Source organism: Ranitomeya variabilis, chromosome 2 (assembly GCF_051348905.1).
Source record: "Ranitomeya variabilis isolate aRanVar5 chromosome 2, aRanVar5.hap1, whole genome shotgun sequence".
NCBI lineage: Eukaryota > Metazoa > Chordata > Amphibia > Anura > Dendrobatidae > Ranitomeya > Ranitomeya variabilis.
Genome location: NC_135233.1, coordinates 440,766,265 through 440,788,805, shown reverse-complemented (window position 1 = coordinate 440,788,805; position 22,541 = coordinate 440,766,265). Strand labels below are relative to the sequence as shown.

The 22,541-nt window shown below is 46.4% G+C and overlaps 1 protein-coding gene across 1 annotated transcript in view; it reads left to right on the top strand.

The window, feature by feature from the left end:
• Nucleotides 1-22,541, top strand: part of HSD17B12 (hydroxysteroid 17-beta dehydrogenase 12) — an 88,091-nt gene that overhangs the window by 54,219 nt on the left and 11,331 nt on the right. The window contains exons 4-6 of the mRNA XM_077287087.1: nucleotides 8,218-8,328; nucleotides 11,670-11,734; nucleotides 12,209-12,253. Of these exons, the coding sequence (XP_077143202.1) occupies nucleotides 8,218-8,328; nucleotides 11,670-11,734; nucleotides 12,209-12,253 (221 nt within the window). The remainder of the gene's footprint in view (nucleotides 1-8,217; nucleotides 8,329-11,669; nucleotides 11,735-12,208; nucleotides 12,254-22,541) is intronic.

The following is a 22,541-nucleotide window of genomic DNA, read 5'->3' as shown; positions in this document are numbered from 1 at the left end:
CCTGTAAATCAGCACTGCCACCGCTGATCCAGATTTACTGAACGCTCAATGAAATTGCTTTACTATTTATAATGCACCCTGGACACACACGACGCGCACACGTGCAGCCTATCGTAGTGGGTTTTACAAGGGAAATTACTCCAATAACAATTCGCAAATATATTTTGCTTTTTTTTTAATTGGAAGTGACAATGCAAACTCGCTTAAAAGGTTCTTCCAACATTAAAGGTCAGAATTATTGTATAGATCATGAAAAAAGAGCAATGTTTGCACTTTACATACTGATCCAATGAAGAGTTGGGACATTAATTTCCATATTATGGCGTCACCTGGTGTCCATAGTGTATAGCAAAGTGCACGTCCACCTAATGACATGAGTGCTGGTGGTCGCACATGCTCATCTCTCTCTCCACAAACAGGTCGCTGTATAGTGATCCCAGAAATGGCTTTTTACCTTAGGGCGTTGTGGCTGTGAAGCTGTCAATCTGCAAAAGAAATAAGAAAGAGACTATGTCAGCTGCCAGAGGGGGCAGGAGACTGATTCTGGTTGGATCCCATACTCTGCAGCATCAAGGAAGTAAAAAGATTCTGAAAATTCTCTGGTCCATAAGGAGTTAACCGTACTCTGGTAATAAGTTGCTGTATATTTCCCCCCGAAATGCTACCACTGACAAATACAACTCATACAATGGGGGGGGGGGGGGGGAAGTCCTCATCAGACTTAAAAATGAAAAGTATGGCTAGTAGTTACAATGGAAAAAAAAATGCTTTTCCCAAAAGGGCCCAGACTGAAGGGGGTTAACAATCTGTTTGATCTTATTGACCAGTTTATTATTAATAGTAATAATTTAATATTAAAAAATATTTTAATTTTAGCAGAGATAATGTTTTCATGTTTTGCTAGAAGTGGCTGTATGAGGCTTTGTTTTATGTGCGAATTACTAAAGAAAATGTAGGCGTTTGTGTTGTCATGCAGAAGAAAATTTATTTTATTAATAAGTGTTGTGTTTTTTTTTTCTTGTTAATGCCTTCTCTACATGAGACGTACATGTCTGTCGTGTGAGTGTATGGGACAGGTTCAAGAGCTGCGCCCGCTCCATACACAGCAGGTGTCAGCCGTGTTTATTCAGCCGGCGCCTGCCTCTATCAGCAGTGAGCGGAGCTAGCTCCGATCTCTGCAGTTTAACCATGTAAAAGCTGCTGTCAACCTTTTGACATTGGTATTAAGTGGCCAATCAGTGACAAGCACAGTATCGACGTACATGTCATAATGGTTGCCATGGCGATGATTATGTCAAAAAGGTTGCCTCGATCAATCAGCGACGGGCACAGTCGGAATCATCATTGTCCATATACTACGGGGACATGCATATTCTAGAATACCCGATGCGTTCGAATCGGGCCACAATCTATCTATATATATATAATTGTCTAAGGGTTTTTCTGTCTGTTTGTCTGTCCTGGAAATCCCGCGTCTCTGGTCGAGGCCTGGCGGCCTCGACCAATCAGCGACGGGCACAGCATGGCGACGATGATGTCATAAAGGTTGCCTCGACCAATCAGCGACAGGCACAGTCTGCCGCGAATTCGCCTCGACCAATCAGCGACGGGCACAGTATCGACGTAGATGTCATAATAATTGCCATGGGGACGATGATGTCATAAAGGTTGCCTCGACCAATCAGCGACAGGCACAGTCTGCCGCGAATTCGCCTCGACCAATCAGCGACGGGCACAGTATCGACGTAGATGTCATAATAATTGCCATGGGGACGATGATGTCATAAAGGTTGCCTCGACCAATCAGCGATGGGCACAGTCTGTCGCGAATTCTGGAATCATCATTGTCCATATACTACAGGGACATGCATATTCTAGAATACCCGATGCGTTAGAATCGGGCCACAGTCTAGTGTGTGTGTATGTGTATATGTGTGTATGTGTATATATATATATATATATATATATATATATATATATATATATATATATATATATATATATATATATAATTTATATTTATTGTGTGTATTTTTTTTTTTTTTTTTTATTCCCCTTTTTTTGGAGGGCTGAGCGTCTTTGGTAATAATTTAACAATAATGGGTCGTCTTTTTGGATTTTGGCTTCCATTCCTCCTCCCCAGTTAGCAGCCTGTCCGCTCAGCGCGTCCGCAGCATCGCAGTTGTAGTTTGAGGAATGGCTCTGAAAGTCCTTTATCTGCCTGAGTGCCCAGAGACGTCTCTACAGCGTCACAGCACCCCGGCCCCCCAGGGACTCTGCGGACGATACATAATGCAGCTTTTGGATTGCTTCGCTGGGGAGAGTCGTGGGCCTTGCTCTGCTGGAACATGGAGGCCCATTTACTTGCCCTAGTTCTGTACGGCCTCCTGAGATATCATTGAGGTCACTACAGAGCCATTGCATGGCAGTGACGTGCTGCACTGAGGTGACATTCACTCCCGTCCGTGGAGCTTCTTTCATTCTCTAGTCTGAATATTGTTAGAATCTACTTAGGCTAAACTGTATAGTAAAACGAGGGGCATTGCCAGCTCTGACTTGTGCAGGTCTGCAAAAATAATATAATAATAATCACATTAGTCATTTTCCTTTTTGTCCTCAGCTGATCCTATTTCCAGGAACGAGGACATTAGGGACAGTCTATGTCCCATCCCTGTTCGTGGGCTGTTGTAGGACTGTAGCTGCCTGGCCTTCAGTAACATCATTACCTGAATGAGTCACAGCCCTCTGACATTGTCAGGCTTTACTACTTAAATACTCTGCGCTTTTAATGGTACCTGCTCCTTCCATCCTTGTACTTGATCCCATTTTGCTCCTCACATAATGTCCCTGCCCTGTCTTCACGAAAAATGTATAGAAGGCGCTCCATCTTCATATAAGACCAGGACACTGTCTTCCTGAAGTACTCTGTGCTGCTACTTCTGACTTTACATCATAAAACCTCCATTGTCCCCCTCTCCCTCCATCACCAAAGATATCTGTATGGCCTAACGGAGCACTTAAAACTCTGTGGTGGGGTGTTCCTGGGATACGGCAGATCTTGTGGGGTTTCCGGTATATGACTGATCCTTGTAGGGTGTTCACCAGTATACGGCGGGTCTTGTGGGGTGTTTCCAGTATATGGATGATCCATGTGGGATGTATGTTGTGGGTCTTGTGCGGTGTTTCTGGTATATGGCGGGTCTTTTGGAGTGTACCCCGGTATACGGCGGGTGTTCCCCGGTATACGCCAGGTGTTCCCCGGTATACGCCAGGTCTTGTGGGGTGTTCCCTGTATACGGCAGGTCTTGTTGGGTGTTCCTGGTATATGGCAGGTCTTATGGGGTGTTCCTCGGTATACAGCCGGTCTTGTTGGGTGTCCCCAGTATATGGCGGGTCTTGTTGGGTGTCCCCGGTATATGGCTGGTCTTGTTGGGTGTCTTGGTATATGGCTGGTCTTGTTTGGTGTCCCCGGTATACGGCAGGTCTTGTGGGGTGCTCCCGGTATACGGCGGGTCTTGTAGGGTGTTCACGGTGTATGGCAGGTCTTGTGGGGTGTTTCCGGTGTGCGGCAGGTCTTTTGGGTATTTCCGGTATATGGCAGGCCTGGGGGGGGGGGGGTCTGGTAGGGTGTTTCCGGTGTGTATGGCAGATCTAGTGGGGTGTTCCCGGTATACGGCAGGTCTTGTAGGGTGGTCCTGGTATATGGCAGGTCTTGTGGGTGTTCCCTGTATACGACAGGTGTTGTGGGGTGTCCCTATATGCGGCAGGTGTTTTGGGGTGTTTCCGGTATATGGCAGGTCTTGGGGGTGTGCCTGGTATACGAAAGGTGTTGTGGGGTGTCCCGGTATATGGCAGGTGTTGTGGGGTGTCCCGGTATATGGCAGGTGTTGTGGGGTGTTCCGGTATATGGCAGGTGTTGTGGGATGTCCCGGTATATGGCAGGTGTTGTGGGGTGTCCCGGTATATGGCAGGTGTTGTGGGGTGTCCCGGTATATGGCAGGTGTTGTGGGGTGTTCCCGGTATACGACAGGTCTTGTAGGGTGTTCCCGGTATACGGCGGACTTGTGGGGTTCTCCGTGTAGTAAAGGATAGTCCGTCTGGTCTGATCACGCAGTATGGCAGCTGTAGTTTTCGTTGCTGATGATGTTTCTGCTGGTTTTGATAGGAAGGTGTCAGACCGTGCAGAGCATTGCAGCTTGCTGTTGAGGGCTGTGTCATGTTTTACGGTGGCTGTGTTGCCCCCAGCCCACCATGGACATGTATTCATCAGACCTGGACCATGGAGGCAGGCGGGCAGGTCTGACGCATCACGTTTCCTTTCCATCCTGTAGACGGCCGGTTGCGTCAGTTGCTTGGGGAGGAGATGGCACCAGGACGCTACGTGGGACGAATATGGCGGAGATGGGGCAACAATCTGCTGGGACACGTTGGCTCGGGCATCATGGTGGTGCCTCGTACAGAACATGTGCCCCCATTAATGGCCTCTGTAGCAGATAGTGCTCCGGACATAAATGGAGAAACTTAACCAGGAGATCATCTGCGGGATGTGCTGGAAAAACGAGCGCGATCCATGGAGGCCGCAGAGAGTTCTACACAGTAAGAGGGGCACCTGCACAATATCCGGCGGGGGGGCTGCACTGCTCAGGGCTCACATATATTTCTATATATTTCATGCACTCCCTGACCATAAGGGTGGTCTCTGATTAACCTTTTCCTCCTTGGAGACCTGCAAGGGTTTAATCGTGTACGAAGCTCTGTCTTTGCTTCACCAAACCCCTGAGACTCTCCTAGAATGATTAGATGGAAAACCTGTGTGATGGGCGAGCGGCACGATCAGCGAGCGGTGAGTCACGGTGCAGCAGACGCCTGTCCTCACATACCCTGCGTCCTTACAGCTACAGATAAATATTCTTCTCCTCTTTTTTCCCCAGTCTTTAATTATTATATTTTTTTTCATTCAAGCAGCCATCTGGCCGGCAGGACTCGTGTGTCATTCATGTTTCATGCCCGGATTTAGTGGCCGCACTTTAATGAATGACTGATGTAGCGTGCAGCTTGTGCTCCTGACGTAGTCCTCAGTCCTGTGCTTACTGCTTGCAAGATACCAAAGACCATGCACTCATCCGTGTAGGGGGGTCAGTCATGGTTAGAAAGCTACGGACACTTAAAGGGATCATCCAGCCAGATATATGTAATTGGCTACCAAACTGTGAGCACGGGGCGGCTGTCAGACACAAGGGAAGACATGGAAGTCAATGGAACCTGGAAAAACGCATGGATGGATTCCATTGACTTTGATGGGGAGGATATTGGCCTTTTGCATCAGTTGTGTATAAGGGCCCTCTCCAATACAGAGGAGGTGTACAGTCAACCTGCAGTGACCCAAAGGACCCTCGACAAGCCTCCTGCATAGTAATTTTTTTTTTTTTTTTAATCTTTTGGGCACAGGCCCACAGTCAGTGAAGCCTATACAGTGAAAAAACAAAAAATAGAAGACCCCACAAGACCCACCACAATATAGTCACTTTTGATGTATACATTTGGAGCTTCTCTCTGCTCCATTCCTGAAATACTCTGTGCTGCTTCTACTTCCATTGTATATCACATCATACATGGTGTCTTTATAGATGAAGTGTTGATTGCTGGCGGAGTCCGACCATATGATTACAGGTATACGAGTGATTATTGAAGAGGTTGACTCATCCGACTGGGGGCTTCATCGCCCTTTCTTGAAAATGTTACATGAGATCTTACAAATGTTGTTGTGTGTTCCCAGTATACGCGGGGTCTCGTGCTTTCGCACTATATGCCTGGTGTTTCTGATATACACTGGGTCACGTGGGGCATTTCCCGGTATATACCAGGTCTCGTGAGGCTGTTCCCGGTGTACTTCGGGTCTGGTGGGGCTGTTCCTGATGTAAGCCGGGTCTGGGGGGGCTATTCCTGATGTAAGCTGGGTCTGGTGGGGCTATTCCTGATGTAAGCCGGGTCTGGTGAGGCTATTCCTGATGTAAGCCGGGTCTTGTGGGGCTGTTCCGATGTACGCCCGGGTCTCGTGGGGCTGTTCCCGGTATATACCAGGTCTCGCGAGGCTGTTCCCAGTGTACGTCGGGTCTCGTGAGGCTGTTCCTGATGTAAGCCGGGTCTCGTGGGGCTGTTCCTGGTGTACGCCCGGGGTCTCGTGGGGCTGTTCCCGGTGTACGCTCGGGGGCGTGGGGGCTGTTCCCGGTGTATGCCTGGGGTCTCATGGGGCTGTTCCCGGTGTACGCCTGGGGTCTCATGGGGCTGTTCCCGGTGTACGCCTGGGGTCTCGTGGGGATGTTCCCGGTGTACGCCCGGGGTCTCGCGGGGCTGTTCCTGGTGTACGCCCAGGGTCTTGTGGGGGGGGAGGGGCTGTTCCCGGTGTATGCCGGGGTCTTGTGGGGGGGGGGGCTGTTCCCGGTGTACGCCCGGGGTCTCATGGGGCTGTTCCCGGTGTACACTCGGGGGGGGGGGGGGGGGGGGGTGTTGGGGCTGTTCCCGGTGTACGCCCGGGGTCTCATGGGGCTGTTCCCCAGTGTACGCCTGGGGTCTAGTGGGGCTGTTCCCCAGTGTACGCCCGGGGTCTCGCGGCGCTGTTCCTGGTGTACGCCCGGGGTCTCGTGGGGCTGTTCCCGGTGTATGCCCGGGGTCTTGTGGGGGGGGGGGGGGGGGGGGACGTTCCGGGGTCTCATGGGGCTGTTCCCGGTGTACGCTCGGGGTCTTGTGGGGCTGTTCCTGATGTAAGCCGGGTCTCGTGGGGCTATTCCTGATGTAAGCCAGGTCTTGCGGGGCTGCTCCGGTGTACGCCTGGGTTTTGTGGGGCTGTTCCCGGTATATACCGGGTCTCGTGGGGCTGTTCCCGGTATATACCAGGTCTCGTGAGGCTGTTCCCAGTGTACGTCGGGTCTCGTGAGGCTGTTCGTGATGTAAGCCGGTTCTCGTGGGGCTGTTCCTGGTGTACGCCCGGGTCTCGTGGGGCTGTTCCTGGTGTACGCCCGGGGTCTCGGGGGGCTGTTCCCGGTGTACGCCTGGGGTCTCGTGGGGCTGTTCGTGGTGTACGCCCGGGGTCTCGTGGGGCTGTTCGTGGTGTACGCCCGGGGTCTCGGGGGGCTGTTCCTGGTGTAAGCCCTTGGTCTTGTGGGGCTGTTACTGGTGTACACCCGAGGCCTTGTGGGGCTGATCCCGGTGTATGCCCGGGGTCTTGTGGGGGGGGGGGGGGGGGGGGCTGTTCCCGGCGTACGCTCGGGGGGGGGGCTGTTCCCGGTGTACGCCCGGGGCCTCGGGGGGGCTGTTCCCGGTGTACGCCCGGGGTCTTGTGGGGCTGTTCCCGGTGTACGCCCGGGGTCTTGTGGGGCTGTTCCCGGTGTACGCCCGGGGTCTTGTGGGGCTGTTCCCGGTGTACGCCCGGGGTCTTGTGGGGCTGTTCCCGGTGTACGCCCGGGGTCTTGTGGGGCATGGAAGGACAATCCGTTGTCTAACGCTGCTATGTGCCGCAGTGAGGACCCCTCCATTACTGTGCGTCAGGGCACCATGATGTGAGTGGGGGCTGTTGGGTCCGGACACAACCTTGTATGTGAGTATAAGATGACTGCCTGTCACCTTACCGCAGGAGTGGGGAATCAATTTTTTTTTTTTCTGCCAAGGTCCATTTGGATATTTACACCATCCTTCGGGGGCCGTAGAAATTGCTCGCTTACTCTGCCCACAATGTCCATCCTGGCACTGGTTTCAGGACGTAATCTTTCATTGCACTCGCCTCTGCGTCCTGAGCAAGAACAAAGTAATGGGCCGGCAAAATACAGCTGCTGTCCCTGGGTCGGATAAAATGTCATCAAGAGCTGTAAAAGTCCCATCGGCCTGAGGTTCCCCTCCCTGCCTTACAGTATCGTCCATTTTATGAAATCCATAATACTTGCACTTTATAGATGGGACGGAGGGGAATTTGGCCCCTCATCTCCGTGTGATGAAGCGGTCACACAGCGTCTCTCCATCTGGAGGATGTGTCCCGACAATGTTCCCAGCCATGCGAATGACGGTGCAGGGAAAAATGAATCCCTTGCTGCCAGGTTTCCCCCAGATTACAGCTGATTGCTCGGGGTTCCAACAAGGGAAAACTTTGATCCACTGATTATCAGGGGACTTTACTAGCGAGTCAAAGAACCTGCGATTTATCACTCTTGTTTGTTTGTTTTACAGGAGAGAAATTTAAAGTGGAGACCAAGGTGATCGCTGTAGATTTTGGGAACCCCACAGGAATCTATGACCGCATTGAAGCAGGATTGAAGGGTCTGGAGATCGGGGTCTTGGGTAAGTGACTGATAGGAAGTTTACCACGCGAGGAGGAGTATGATCGACCCGACGTTGCTTTTACCATCCCTGGACGACCCTCTCCCAATACACCTCGTCATCAGCTAATGGCAGCGGGTGACCACTGATCTCAGGAGCTTATATCAAGTAATTTCTACAAAGTAAGCCTTATGGGGTTAATAGGTGGGATTCCTCCTTGTGCCGTACCTGCTGTACATATCGCCTTGTCATATGAAGCCACAGTTTCTACCATCTCTGTTCCTATGTAGCTGCATTTATTAATTTTTTTTTTTTTCACCTAGTGCGGGGTTTTTTTTTTGCGCCATGAGTCCAGTTAAATGGTAGATGCGAATTGTGCATTAAGGTTATATTTTTTTTTTTTCAATACCTTTTTCCCCCACCTAAAAAATGCATGTGAAAAACACAATTTTTTTTTAAGTGCAGAATCCCAGAGAAAATGTGCATAAAAATCACTGCTTCAGATCTGCACAAACACCGCAAAATCGCTATAATGTGGGAAGATTGCTATTCACTAAAAAAAGTGAAAAAGATAAAGCATTTTTGCACGTGTGAACATGATGACGTTAAGGTGCCTGTGCTGGAAAGCAGCGGTGATCGGCCATCCTATGAGCGACCATAGTGCGTGGGACGAGTGGTAATTATAACCCCGGTTGAGGGTTAGAGCTCCACTTTAAGTATCGGACCCCAGGCTGTAAGATAATATCCACCTCTGTGTTTTGGGGTGTAGCCGGATGACGCTTACATGTAAGTATAAAAACTCAATATTAGCCGGATCCCTCCATCGATGCCGATTTACTGTAGGTTTTGCGTTCGTGCACTTTTCATTCAGACACAGCTTTGGGGAATCGTCCGGTGCGTTCACATAATCTGGCAGCGAGTGTCTCCATCCTGCGGAAAAAAGGCTTCTCTGCTCCTTGGTGTTTGCTGCCATCTAGTGTCCGCAAGTGTGTACATGCGCCAACAATACTGGGGGGTGTACAAAATAGGAGAGTGCAGTCCCCTTCTTGGACAGGGAGGCACAGTCGTTGTTTCCAATGGGTCCATCTAATCATGTTCTTTAAGTCCCAGGATTTTGTAAAACACCCCCTAATGATACATATAAGGATGAGGGATGTGTGGCAGCTATTACAGGGGTAAATAGAAGTGTTGGCCCCCAATATCATTCCCAACATTACATGCTCTAAAGGCAGAAAGTGAGGAGCCTGATTTGTAGCTTGATGTCTCCACCAGCTGCATTGTGGTATCTTGGTGAAGGTCTGATACACACGGGGCAGATGGAGAAGGATTTCAGCTGATCATTGATGTGGGGGTTTCCAGTGTGTTTCCCAGTGGAAGATGTCAGGAAAGGAAAGAATGGGCATGTTGGATTTCAACATGCCCAATCCTTAATTTTCATTGGAGAGCAGTGGGGTTTGGAGGGAGGGACAGTGAGGGGCTCAGAGGTCGGATAGATGGGGTTGGAGTGGGACAGATGTCTGTGTTACGGAGGAGGCAGAGGGGGTCTGGCCGCAGCTTACTCCTCTCTCCCTATTGATAACACATGAAGGCCCGTTTTTGTATATGGAGGAATAGTTGCTAATTTACCCGGTCTATGGCAGCCTTAGTACTGTACCACATTATATAACCTGGCTGGTAACCCTCGGATGTGTCCGGCACGTGGACAGATGTTGGTGTCTTACATGCGGGTTCTCTTTCCTCTGGGTGCCATGACCGATTTCAGACTTTGCCTGCAGCTTTATTGATGGCCACTACGAGCCGCACAATACAGGCTGAGGCTGCCGATACCACCGGTTATGGGTCAGTCCATGTTGTCTTCAGCAGATGTCACCCCCTGTCCTGCGCTGCGCGTCGTCTCACTGGAGCTTTACCCCAGAGTAAATGACTTGTGGAGGCAGCACATCCGGGCGAGAACGTTCTGCACTTTGTGGACTATGAATTGCAACTCCATGGATTTACTTACATGGTGCTAGATGCCAGGAGATCGGCGCCGGCCTGTAGCTGAGGATTTGTCTCCTTGCTGTGGACTCGTCCATTTCTAGCAGATCATGTTGTCATAGTCTTCCGGGCTTCATAAACGTGCGCAGTCTCTGCTCTTTTCTACCCTTCTTTTCGCCGCTTGGTTTGTAACACAACCAGTGTTCACCAGAGATTCCCCTTAAAGGGGATGTCTGGCAAAGGCTAAAGCCGCCCTTACTAACAGCTGAGGATGCCCCTCAGAAGCCCAATAGGGTTTAGGTCTGGAGAGACGCTTGGCCAGCCAAAGACCTTTACCTTCAGTTTCTCTAGCAAGGCAGTGGTCGTCTTGGAGGTGTTTTGAGTCGTTTTCATGTTGGAATATGGCCCTGCAGCCCCATTTCTGAAGGGAGGGGATCATGCTCTCCTTCAGTATGTCACAGTACATGTTGGCATTCATGGTTCCGTCAATGAACTGTGGCCACCCCACAGCCGGCTGCATTCACGCAGCCCCAAACCATGACACTCCCACCACCATGCTTGACTGTAGGCAGGACACACTTGTCTTCATGCTCCTCACCTGGCTGCTGTCACTCACACACACACTTCACACTCTCTACACCAAGTAAGTTTCTTGGTCTCTTCAGACCACAGGCCGAGGTTGCAGTAATCCATGTCCTTAGTCTGCTTGTCTTCAGCACAGTGTTTGCAGCTTTCTTGTGCATCATCTTTAGAAGAGTCTTCCTTCTGCGACGACAGCTGTGCAGGCCAATATGATGCGATGGCGTATGGTCTGCGCACTGACTGGCGGACCCACCATCCCTGTAACCTCTGCAGCAATGTGTATGGTCTGAGCACTGACTGGCGGACCCACCATCCCTGTAACCTCTGCAGCAATGTGTATGGTCTGAGCACTGACGGGCAGACCCCACCCCTGTAACTTCTGCAGCATTGATGACCAGGCAATCCCTGGATATGATGCTGAGCACGTGCGCTCACCTTGTGGTCATCCATGGTGAGGCTGGTTCTGAGTGGACCCTGTCTTGTTACGCCACGGTATGGTCTTGGCCACCATGTGCAGCTCAATGTCAGGGTGTCGGCAGTCTTCTTATAGCCTCGGCCATCTTTATGTAGAACAATTCTTTTTTTTTTTTTTTTTTTTTTTTTTTCCTGATCCTTAGAGATCTCTGCCATGAGGAGCCATGTTGTACATCCAGTGACCGTTGTGAGTGATGACACCAAAATGTTACACCCCTGCTTCTCATTCACACCCGAGACCTTGTGTGTGTGTGTATATCTATATATATATATCCGTGTCGAGGTTTCTTTCTTCATTTCTGTAGATTAAATCTTTTTTTTCTTTTCAGTAAACAACGTGGGAGTTTCTTACGAATATCCGGAGTATTTTCTCGATATTCCTGATCTGGATAATGTGAGTAGTCTTCCAGGCAGTAAAACATTAACCCTTTAATGTCCAGGCTATTAAAAAGGGATTTTGTTTGGCTTACTCTATGCATCCTGAAAAGACCCTGTGCTGCAGAATATGTGCTGCCGGGTGAAAAAGAAATGTCTTATTTTACATTTTCCAGGGTAGAGCTACTCTTTTTAATGTGCTTCCAGAACTCCCGTCCCTTAAATGTCTGCAAGGATTTCTAATAATATCCAACACTTTCACAATATGTTGTGTATGAACTGCCTGGCAGTGCACTAGAGAGGAAGTCGCTTCTTAGTCCAGAGTCTCTTCCTGGTGTCTATATAGTCACAATAGCAGGAGGACCGTGTAATAAAAATATCCGTAAATAATAAGTATTGCAGAGATGACCGGTGACCGCGTCGTACTTCTTACATTCTCATTTTCTTGATACAGATTTTTTTTTTCTCTTTGTATTTTCCATTGTTCTCTCAGTTTCTTGACAAGCTGATCACCGTAAACATCACATCTGTTTGTAAGGTAAGGAAAAAGTTCACTTTTTGATCCATTTTGTTGCCTACATCTGGATTTTGCATACGCTTCAGAGCCGCATTCAGATTAGCTTGGAAGTGCCCAGGGGGTGTGTCAATCCACTTGGCGCATTGGCCCGCCACCAATGCCCTTCCAGGCTAATTTGCATTGAGCTTGATTTGACAGCGCTGGCACATCTCTACAAGACGGTGTTATTTGTAGCATTGTATCTAGTGTGTACAGTGCTGTTACCGGAGGGGGACCGAGGAGGGAGCGTTTATTCCCACATCCATGTGTTGTGGTATGTAATTGGCCCGGCTAAGGGTCTCCCGGCCCGGCTAAGGGTCTCACAACCCGAACACATCAGTATCCTAGGCATAGGTGGTCCATTTCTGGTTTGGACCCCGCGTCCGGTCTGTACTCTGTCCATGACACCCGGATGCGTGACACCCCTCCTTCCGCAGCCACTCACTACTCTCTCCCCATTGACAAGTGGAGCTGAGGGTAGAATTATAAGGGGACGTTCATCCGACAGCTCCCAGATGCAAGGACGCCCTCACGCTACGGTATGTGCATGCCACGTTTAACGAAGATGCAAAAAATAAATAATTAACTTTTGCATTTCTCTATAGAAACAACTCGCTGTTCACATGTTCAGACTTTTCAGCGACTTTTAGCCGTTTCACGTTTCCAAAGTCGCCGAGTGGTTAAAAGAGACTGGTCCATTCTTCAGGACGTTTCTGCTATGAAGATGCGACGTAATTTTCAGTACAAAACTACAAAAAAAAATGCAGATGGACGGAACATCGAAAAAGGGCTTAGAAATTGATTACAAAAAATTAAAATAAATGCCAAATAAGACACTTCAGGAAGAAAAGACGTGGTGTGCACATACACAAATGCTGTAGGTTTTCAAGTTACAAATCTGTGATGTACACAGTATAATAGTAAAGTGGCGCAGAACGATATCGCAGCACACGTTGACTTGCAGATTTTTACTACACTGCATGTCAATGTCGTGAATCGTTGCAGATTTTTCCCCTTTTTCAAGGAGCAAGTCAAAATCTGCGACCACCCCCAATCTTTTCAAGGTTCCCTGCAGATTACTCATGGATCCGCATCAAAATCTGCAAATTTTAAAAGTAAAAAAAACAACAACTTTTCTACATCCTGTAATGACGACACGTGACCACTGCAGCCAGTCATCACTGCAGGAAGCCATTATGTATGAAGAGCGGCAGGAGACCATACGATTGAGCCTCCTTCAGGGAAGTATTGTCGTTAATTTATTTTTCTTAAATTCGCAATCCATTTTCCACAAGAAATGTCATAGCAAAATCTGCACCTAAGCCTGTGGTTTGCTGCGGATTCCCCTGCAGATTCTCACAGATTGCAGTGAAGAGGGGGCAAATTACAGGGAAGTGCTCGTGTGTGTTTTTACCGATCGCCAAACAGACAGATTGCTTTGCTGATCTGAGGCTCCGTCTGTGTTTTCCTCTCCCTGAACCGTCTGCTTTCTCCTGTGTTTTGCCATCATACCATTTTCCAGTCCAAACTGTCGGAATTTTTTTATCTTTATTTTTAAGCGAAGGATCCAGTCCCTTTACCCCGTCATTCTATTTTTTTGTTATATTTTTATCTTATTTTTTCGTTTTTTTGTTTTTTTTTGTGCTTTTCGTTATTTCGGGGCATCATGAAGACGGTTGCCTAATCCCCGCACTCCCTATTACTGGAGGAAGACATCATTGTTAGTTGGTGGTGTTCAGGGGAATGTCTGAAACAGACGCCTACGCAGCGAGCATTCACCCACACAGCTTCCGCCCACACAGTGCATCTCACCCACTCCCCTCCCATCGTCTCCACGTCTGGCTCCAGCACCGATCCCAGGCTGCCGCTCACATTCTCACACCACCCTCCCTTTTTTGGGGGAAAAAAAACTGCATCTTCTTTTTTTGCATTTTTTTTTTTTTCTTTTTTTTTTTCTATTTTATTTTTATTTTTTTTGCTTCTCTATGATCTCACATGGAAAGGAATACCTCGGCATAGACACATTTTGCTCTGTTTTATGCAGGGATTAATGTCCGTGTGTTTTTCCTTTCCGCAATACCAGCGATGTCGAGCTTGTGCTGCCGTCTCATTGGCATCACTAGGATCACTAATTATTAAATGATGGAAAGATCAATTACAATAGAAAAACCTTGGTCTTGTGTATTTTCTTTTTTGGACAAGCACCTTCTTTAATTAAGTTCTTAAAAAAAAAAACATAAAAACCCTCTTGTACTCCCCTCCCGGCCCAGTGCCGTCCCAGCGATGTCAGCCCTGTATGTGCTTGCGCCCACATTAAATATCATTTCAGTAGTGCAGGAATTCCGCTTCCACTGATGGGCTGCAGCGCTCTCACTTCCCTGGTTCTAAATTTTGTCAGAGGGAATTCAGGGCGCTGCAGTCCATCATTTGTCGCTGATGAGCTGCAGCGTTCATGTGACATAGCAATCCGCAGCCACTGATGGGCTGCAACGCCCACTTCCCTCAAAAGTATTTGATGAGTGATTTGTAAACGCTGCAGCCAATCATTGGTCGCTGATAGGTTGCAGCACTCTCTTGACATAATGTCATGAGCGCCAGCAGACGATGATATAATGCTTTTATTTTACATGAGGCTGTTTTTCATTAAAGATGGGGTTGTCCAAGTATCGAACTTGCTCTTGAATCTGTCATCAATGAGACTGATAATCCAGATAATCTGGCGTGACTCATTTTATTCAAGATTATTGTACTTGTTTTTTTTATTACGTATACCGCCTTGTCACATGTGAAGCACCATGGAATAAATGGCGCTATAATAATAATAATCATGATGGTGTATTTGTAAGGGAAGAGAAAAAACGTAGATTGCAGTCATAATGCTTGACGTCCAGGTTTTCTGGATTATCAGATGCGCAGGAAAAGGAATCTTCCATAGAACCTCTGTACTGATCCTGAGTTACATCCTGTATTATACTCCAGAGCTGCACTCACTATTCTGCTGGTGCAGTCACTGTGTACATACATTACATTACTGATCCTGAGTTACATCCTGTATTATACCCCAGAGCTGCACTCACTATTCTGCTGGTGCAGTCACTGTGTACATACATTACATTACTGATCTTGAGTTACATCCTGTTTTATAAGCCAGAGCTGTACTCACTATTCTGCTGGTGCAGTCACTGTGTACATACATTACATTACTGATCCCCAGTTACATCCTGTATTATACTCCAGAGCTGCACTCACTATTCTGCTGGTGCAGTCACTGTGTACATACATTACATTACTGATCCTGAGTTACATCCTGTATTATACCCCAGAGCTGCACTCACTATTCTGCTGGTGCAGTCACTGTGTACATACATTACATTACTGATCCTGAGTTACAACCTGTATTATACTCCAGAGCTGCACTCACTATTCTGCTGGTGCAGTCACTGTGTACATACATTACATTACTGATCCTGAGTTACAACCTGTATTATACTCCAGAGCTGCACTCACTATTCTGCTGGTGCAGTCACTGTGTACGTACATTACATTACTGATCCTGAGTTACATCCTGTATTATACCCCAGAGCTGCACTCACTATTCTGCTGTGTACATACAGTGGGTACGGAAAGTATTCAGACCCCTTTATTTTTCACGCTTTGTTTCATTGCAGCCATTGGGTAAATTCAAAAAAGTGTTTTTTTCCTCATTAACCCCTTCACCCCCAAGGGTGGTTTGCACGTTAATGACCAGGCCAATTTTTACAATTCTGACCACTGTCCCTTTATGAGGTTATAACTCTGGAAAGCTTCAACGGATCTTGGCGATTCTGACATTGTTTTCTCGTGACATATTGTACTTCATGATAGTGGTAAAATTTCTTCGATATAACTTGCGTTTATTTGTGAAAAAAACGAATATTTTGCGAAAATTTTGAAAATTTCGCAAGTTTCCAACTTTGAATTTTTATGCCCTTAAATCACAGACATATGTCACGCAAAATACTTAATAAGTAACATTTCTGACATGTCTACTTTACATCAGCACAATTTTGGAACCAACATTTTTTTTCGTTAGGGAGTTATAAGGTTTCAAAGTTGACCAGAAATTTCTCATTTTTACAACACCATTTTTTTTTTAGGGACCACATCTCATTTGAAGTCATTTTGAGGGGTCTATATGATAGAAAATACCCAAGTGTGACACCATTCTAAAAACTGCACCCCTCAAGGTACTCAAAACCACTTTCAAGAAGTTTATTAACCCTTCAGGTGTTTCACAGGAATTTTTGGAATATTTAAATAAAAATGAACATTTAACTTTTTTTCACACAAAATTTATTTCAGCTCCAATTTGTTTTATTTTACCAAGGGTAACAGGAGAAAATGGACCCCAAAAGTGGTTGTACAATTTGTCCTGAGTACGCTGATACCCCATATGTGGGGGTAAACCACTGTTTGGGCGCATGGCAGAGCTCGGAAGGGAAGGAGCGCCGTTTGACTTTTCAATGCAAAATTGACTGGAATTGAGATGGGACACCATGTTGCTTTTGGAGAGCCCCTGATGTGCCTAAACATTGAAACCCCCCACAAGTGACACCATTTTGGAAAGTAGACCCCCTAAGGAACTTATCTAGATGTGTGGTGAGCACTCTGACCCAACAAGTGCTTCACAGAAGTTTATAATGCAGAGCCGTAAAAATAAAAAATCATATTTTTTCACAAAAATGATCTTTTCGCCCCCAATTTTTTATTTTCCCAAGGGTAAGAGAAGAAATTGGACCCCAAAAATTGTTGTGCAATTTGTCCTGAGTACGCTGATACCCCATATGTGGGTGTAAACCACTGTTTGGGCGCATAGCAGAGCTCGGAAGGGAAGGAGCGCTATTTTACTTTTCAATGCAAAATTGACTGGAATTAAGATGGGATGCCATGTTGCGTTTGGAGAGCCCCTGATGTGCCTAAATAAAAACCCCCACAAGTGACACCATTTTGGAAAGTAGACCCCCTAAGGAACTTATCTAGATGTGTTTTGAGAGCTTTGAACCCCCAAGTGTTTCACTACAGTTTATAACGCAGAGCCGTGAAAATAAAAATTCTTTTTTTTTTTCACAAAAATGATTTTTTAGCCCCCAGTTTTGTATTTTCACAAGGGTATCAGGATAAATTGGACCCCAAAAGTTGTTGTTCAATTTGTGCTGAGTACGCTGATACCCCATACGTGGGGGGGAACCACTGTTTGGGCGCATGACAGAGCTCGGAAGGGAAGGAGCGCCATTTGGAATGCAGACTTAAATGGATTGGTCTGCAGGCGTCACGTTGCATTTGCAGAGCCCCTGATGTACCCAAACAGTACAAACCCCCCACAAGTGACCCCATATTGGAAACTAGACCCCCCAAGGAACTTATCTAGATGTGTTGTGAGAACTTTGAACCCCCAAGTGTTTCACTACAGTTTACCACGCAGAGCCGTGAAAATAAAAAATCCTTTTTTTTCCCCCCAAACTTATTTTTAGCCCCCAGTTTTGTATTTTCCCAAGGGTAACAGGAGAAATTGGACCCCAAAAGATGTTGTCCAATTTGTCCTGAGTACGCCGATACCCCATATGTTGGGGTAAACCCCTGTTTGGGCACATGGGAGAGCTTTGAAGGGAAGGAGCACTGTTTTCCTTTTTCAACGCAGAATTGGCTGGAATTGAGATCGGATGCCATGTCCCGTTTGGAGAGCCCCTGATGTGCCTAAACAGTGGAAACCCCCCAATTATAACTGATACCCTAATCCAAACACACCCCTTACCCTAATCCCAACAGTAACCCTAACCACACCTCTAACCCAGACCCACCCAACCCTATTCCCAACCGTAAATGTAATCCAAACCCTAACTTTAGCCCCAACCCTAACTGTAGCCTTAACCCTAGCCCCATCCCTAGCCCTAACCCTTGCCCTAGCCCTAACCCTAGCCCTAACCCTAACCCTTGCCCTAACCCTAGCAATAACCCTAGCCCCAACCCTAGCAATAACCCTAGCCCTAACCCTAATGGGAAAATGGAAATAAATACATTTTTTTTATTTTTTTTATTTTTCCCTAACTAAGGGGGTTATGAAGGGGGGTTTGATTTACTTTTATAGCGGGTTATTTAGCGGATTTTTATGATTGGCAGCTGTCACACACTGAAAGACGCTTTTTATTGCAAAAAATATTTTTTGCCTTACCACATTTTGAGAGCTGTAATTTTTCCATATTTGAGTCCACAGAGTCATGTGAGGTCTTGATTTTTGCGGGACGAGTTGACGTTTTTATTGGTAACATTTTCGGGCACGTGACATTTTTTGATCGCTTTTTATTCCGATTTTTGTGAGGCAGAATGATCAAAAACCAGCTATTCATGAATTTCTTTTGGGGGAGGCGTTTATACCGTTCCGCGTTTGGTAAAATTGATAAAGCAGTTTTATTCGTCGGGTCAGTACGATTACAGCGATATCTCATTTATATCATTTTTTTAATGTTTTGGCGCTTTTATACGATAAAAACTATTTTATAGAAAAAATAATTATTTTGGTATCGCTTTATTCTCAGGACTATAACTTTTTTATTTTTTTGCTGATGCTGTATGGTGGCTTGTTTTTTGCGGGACAAGATGATGTTTTCAGCGGTACCATGGTTATTTATATCTGTCTTTTTGATCGCGTGTCATTCCACTTTTTGTTCCGCGGTATGGTAATAAAGCGGCGTTTTTTGCCTCGTGTTTTTTTTTTTTTCTTACGGTGTTTACTGAAGGAGTTAACTAGTGGGACAGTTTTATAGGTTGGGTCGTTACGGACGCGGCGATACTAAACGTGTACTTTTATTTATTTTTTTTTTTTTTAATTTAGATAAAGAAAAGTATTTATGGGAATAATATATATATTCTTTTTTTTTTCTTTATTTAGGATTTTTTTTTTTTTTTTTTTTTTTTTTTTTTTTTTTTTTTATACACATGTGGGAATTTTTTTTTTTACTTTGTCCCAGGGGGGGGACGTTACAGATCGGTGATCTGACAGTGTGCACAGCACTCTGTCAGATCACCGATCTGCCTCACAGCACTGCAGGCTTACCAAGCGCCTGCTCTGAGCAGGCACTCGGTAAGCCACCTCCCTCCCTGCAGGACCCGGATGCCGCGGCCATCTTGGATCCGGGACCTGCAGCGAGGAAGGAGGTAGGAGACCCTCGGAGCAACGCGATCACATCGCGTTGCTCCGGGGGTCTCAGGGAAGCCCGCAGGGAGCCCCCTCCCTGCGCGATGCTTCCCTATACCGCCGGCACACCGCGATCATGTTTGATCGCAGTGTGCCGGGGGTTAATGTGCCGGGGGCGGTCCGTGACCGCTCCTGGCACATAGTGCCGGATATCAGCTGCGATATGCAGCTGACACTCGGCCGCGCTCCCCCCGTGAGCGCGGCCGATCGCGTATGACGTACTATCCCGTCGGTGGTCATACGGGCCCACCCCACCTCGACGGGATAGTACGTCAGATGTCAGAAAGGGGTTAATGTACACTCTGCACCCCATCTTAACTTAAATTTCTACATTTTTTTTTCATTAATTCATTAAAAAAGAAAAACTGAAATATCACATGGTCATAAGTCTTCAGACCCTTTGCTCAGACACTCATATGTAAGTCACATGTTGTCCATTTCCTTGTGATCCTCCTTGAGATGGTTCTGCTCCTTCATTGTAGTCCAGCTGTGTGTAATTAAACTGATAGGACTTGATTTGGAAAGGCGCACACCTGGCTATATAAGACCTCACAGCTCACAGTGCATGTCAGACCAAATGAGAATCATGAGGCCAAAGGAACTGGCCAAGGAGCTCAGAGACAGAATCATGGCAAGGTACAGATCTGGCCAAGGTTACAACAGAATGTCTGCAGTACTCAAGGTTCCTAAGAGCACAGTGGCCTCCATAATCCTTAAATGGAAGAAGTTTGGGACCACCAGAAGTCTTCCTAGACCTGGCCGTCCAGCCAAACTGAGCAATCGTGGGAGAAGAGCCTTGGTGAGAGAGGTAAAGAAGAACCCCAAGATCACTGTGGCTGAGCTCCAGAGATGCAGCAGGGAGATGGGAGAAAGTTCCACAAAGTCACCTATCACTGCAGCCCTCCACCAGTCGGGCCTTTATGGCAGAGTGGAAACAGAAACACATGGGCTACTTGCACTGTGAACAAGTCTGTAGGAACATGTTCACATACCACCAAAAAACTTGAAGACACAAAAGAGCACAGTAAAACCAAAAACACTCCGTTGCAAAAAAATCACAGTAATCAGCTAGTAAAAAAACAGGGTATTTGGTTGATACGTTTTTTTTTCAAAAAATGTATACTAAGCTGCTCCACCAAAGGTCAAGGTATACACATATAGAGCAGTCCTAACTGATGTATGCAATCCCTATCTGATGTGTTTAAAAACCTGATCATCTGTATATTACCTGTGTGAACAGGGTTCAGAGAGGAAATGTCCATGTGGACACGCTGAATGGAACAGCTTTTGTGCAGATAGCCCACAAGGAGTGGTGGATAACTCCTTGGTGGTGGAGCAGCTTAGTATACATTTTTTGCAAAAAATGTATCCACCAAATACCCTGTTTTGACATCTTTTTACTAGCACTTGCTGATTACTGTGATTTTTTTTTTTTTTTTTTGCAACAGAGTGTTTTTGGTTTTTACTGTGCTTTTTTGGTCATCAATTTTATGGCAGAGTGGCCCGACGGAAGCCTCTCCTCTCCTATGTGCGAAACATATGAAAGCCCGCATAGTTTGCTAAAAACCACATGAAGGACTCCCAGACTATGAGAAATAAGATTCTCTAGTCTGATGAGACGAAGATAGACCTTTTTGGTGATAATTCTAAGCGGTATGTGTGGAGAAAACCAGGCACTGCTCACCTGCCCAATACAATCCCAACAGTGAAACATGGTGGTGGCAGCATCATGCTATGGGGGTGTTTTTCAGCTGCAGAGACAGGATGACTGGTTACCATTGAAGGAAACATGAATGCGGCCAAGTACAAAGATATCCTGGATGAAAACCTCTTCCAGAGTGCTCTGGACCTCAGACTTGGCCGAATGTTCACCTTCCAACAAGACAATGACCCTAAGCAAACAGCTAAAATAACAAAGGAGCGGCTTCAGAACAACTGTGGCCATTCTTGACTGGCCCAGCCAGAGCCCTGACCTAAACCCAATTGAGCATCTCTGGAGAGACCTGAAAATGGTGTCCACCAACGTTCACCATCCAGCCTGACGGAACTGGAGAGGATCTGCAAGGAAGAATGGCAGAGGATCCCCAAATCCAGGGGTGAAAAACTTGTTCTATCATTTCCAAGAAGACTCGTGGCTGTACTAGCTCAAAAGGGGGCTTCTACTCAATACTGAGCAAAGGGGCTGAAGACTTATGACCATTGGATATTTCAGTTTTTCTTTTTTTATAAATTTGTAAAAATTTCTACACTTCTGTTTTGTTTTTTTTTGTTTTTTTTTTAAAGTCAAGATGGGGTGCAGAGTGTACATTAACCCCTTAAGCCCTGAGGGTGGTTTGCACGTTAATGACCGGGCCGATTTTTACAATTCTGACCACTGTCCCTTTATGAGGTTATAGCTCTGGAACGCTTCAACGGATCCCAGTGATTCTGACAGTTTTCTCGTGATATATTGTACTTCATGATAGTGGTAAAATTTCTTTGATATTACCTGCGTTTATTTGTGAAAAAAACGGAAATTTGGCGAAAATTTTGAAAATTTTGCAATTTTCCAAATTTGAATTTTTATGCCCTTAACTCACAGAGATATGTCACACAAAATACTTAATAGGTAACATTTCCCACATGTCTACTTTACATCAGCACAATTTTGGAACCAAAATTTTTTTTTGTTAGGGAGTTAAGGGTTAAAAGTTGACCATCAATTTCTCATTTTTACAACACCATTTTTTTTTAGGGACCACATCTCATTTGAAGTCATTTTGAGGGGTCTATATGATAGAAAATACCCAAGTGTGACCATTCTAAAAACTGCACCCCTCAAGGTGCTCAAAACCACATTAAAGAAGTTTATTTACCCTTCAGGTGTTTCACAGGAATTTTTGGAATGTTTAAATAAAAATGAACATTTAACTTTTTTTCACACAAAATTTATTTCAGCTCCAATTTGTTCTATTTTACCAAGGGTAACAGGAGAAAATGGACCCCAAAAGTTGTTGTACAATTTGTCCTGAGTACGACGATACCCCATATGTGGGGGTA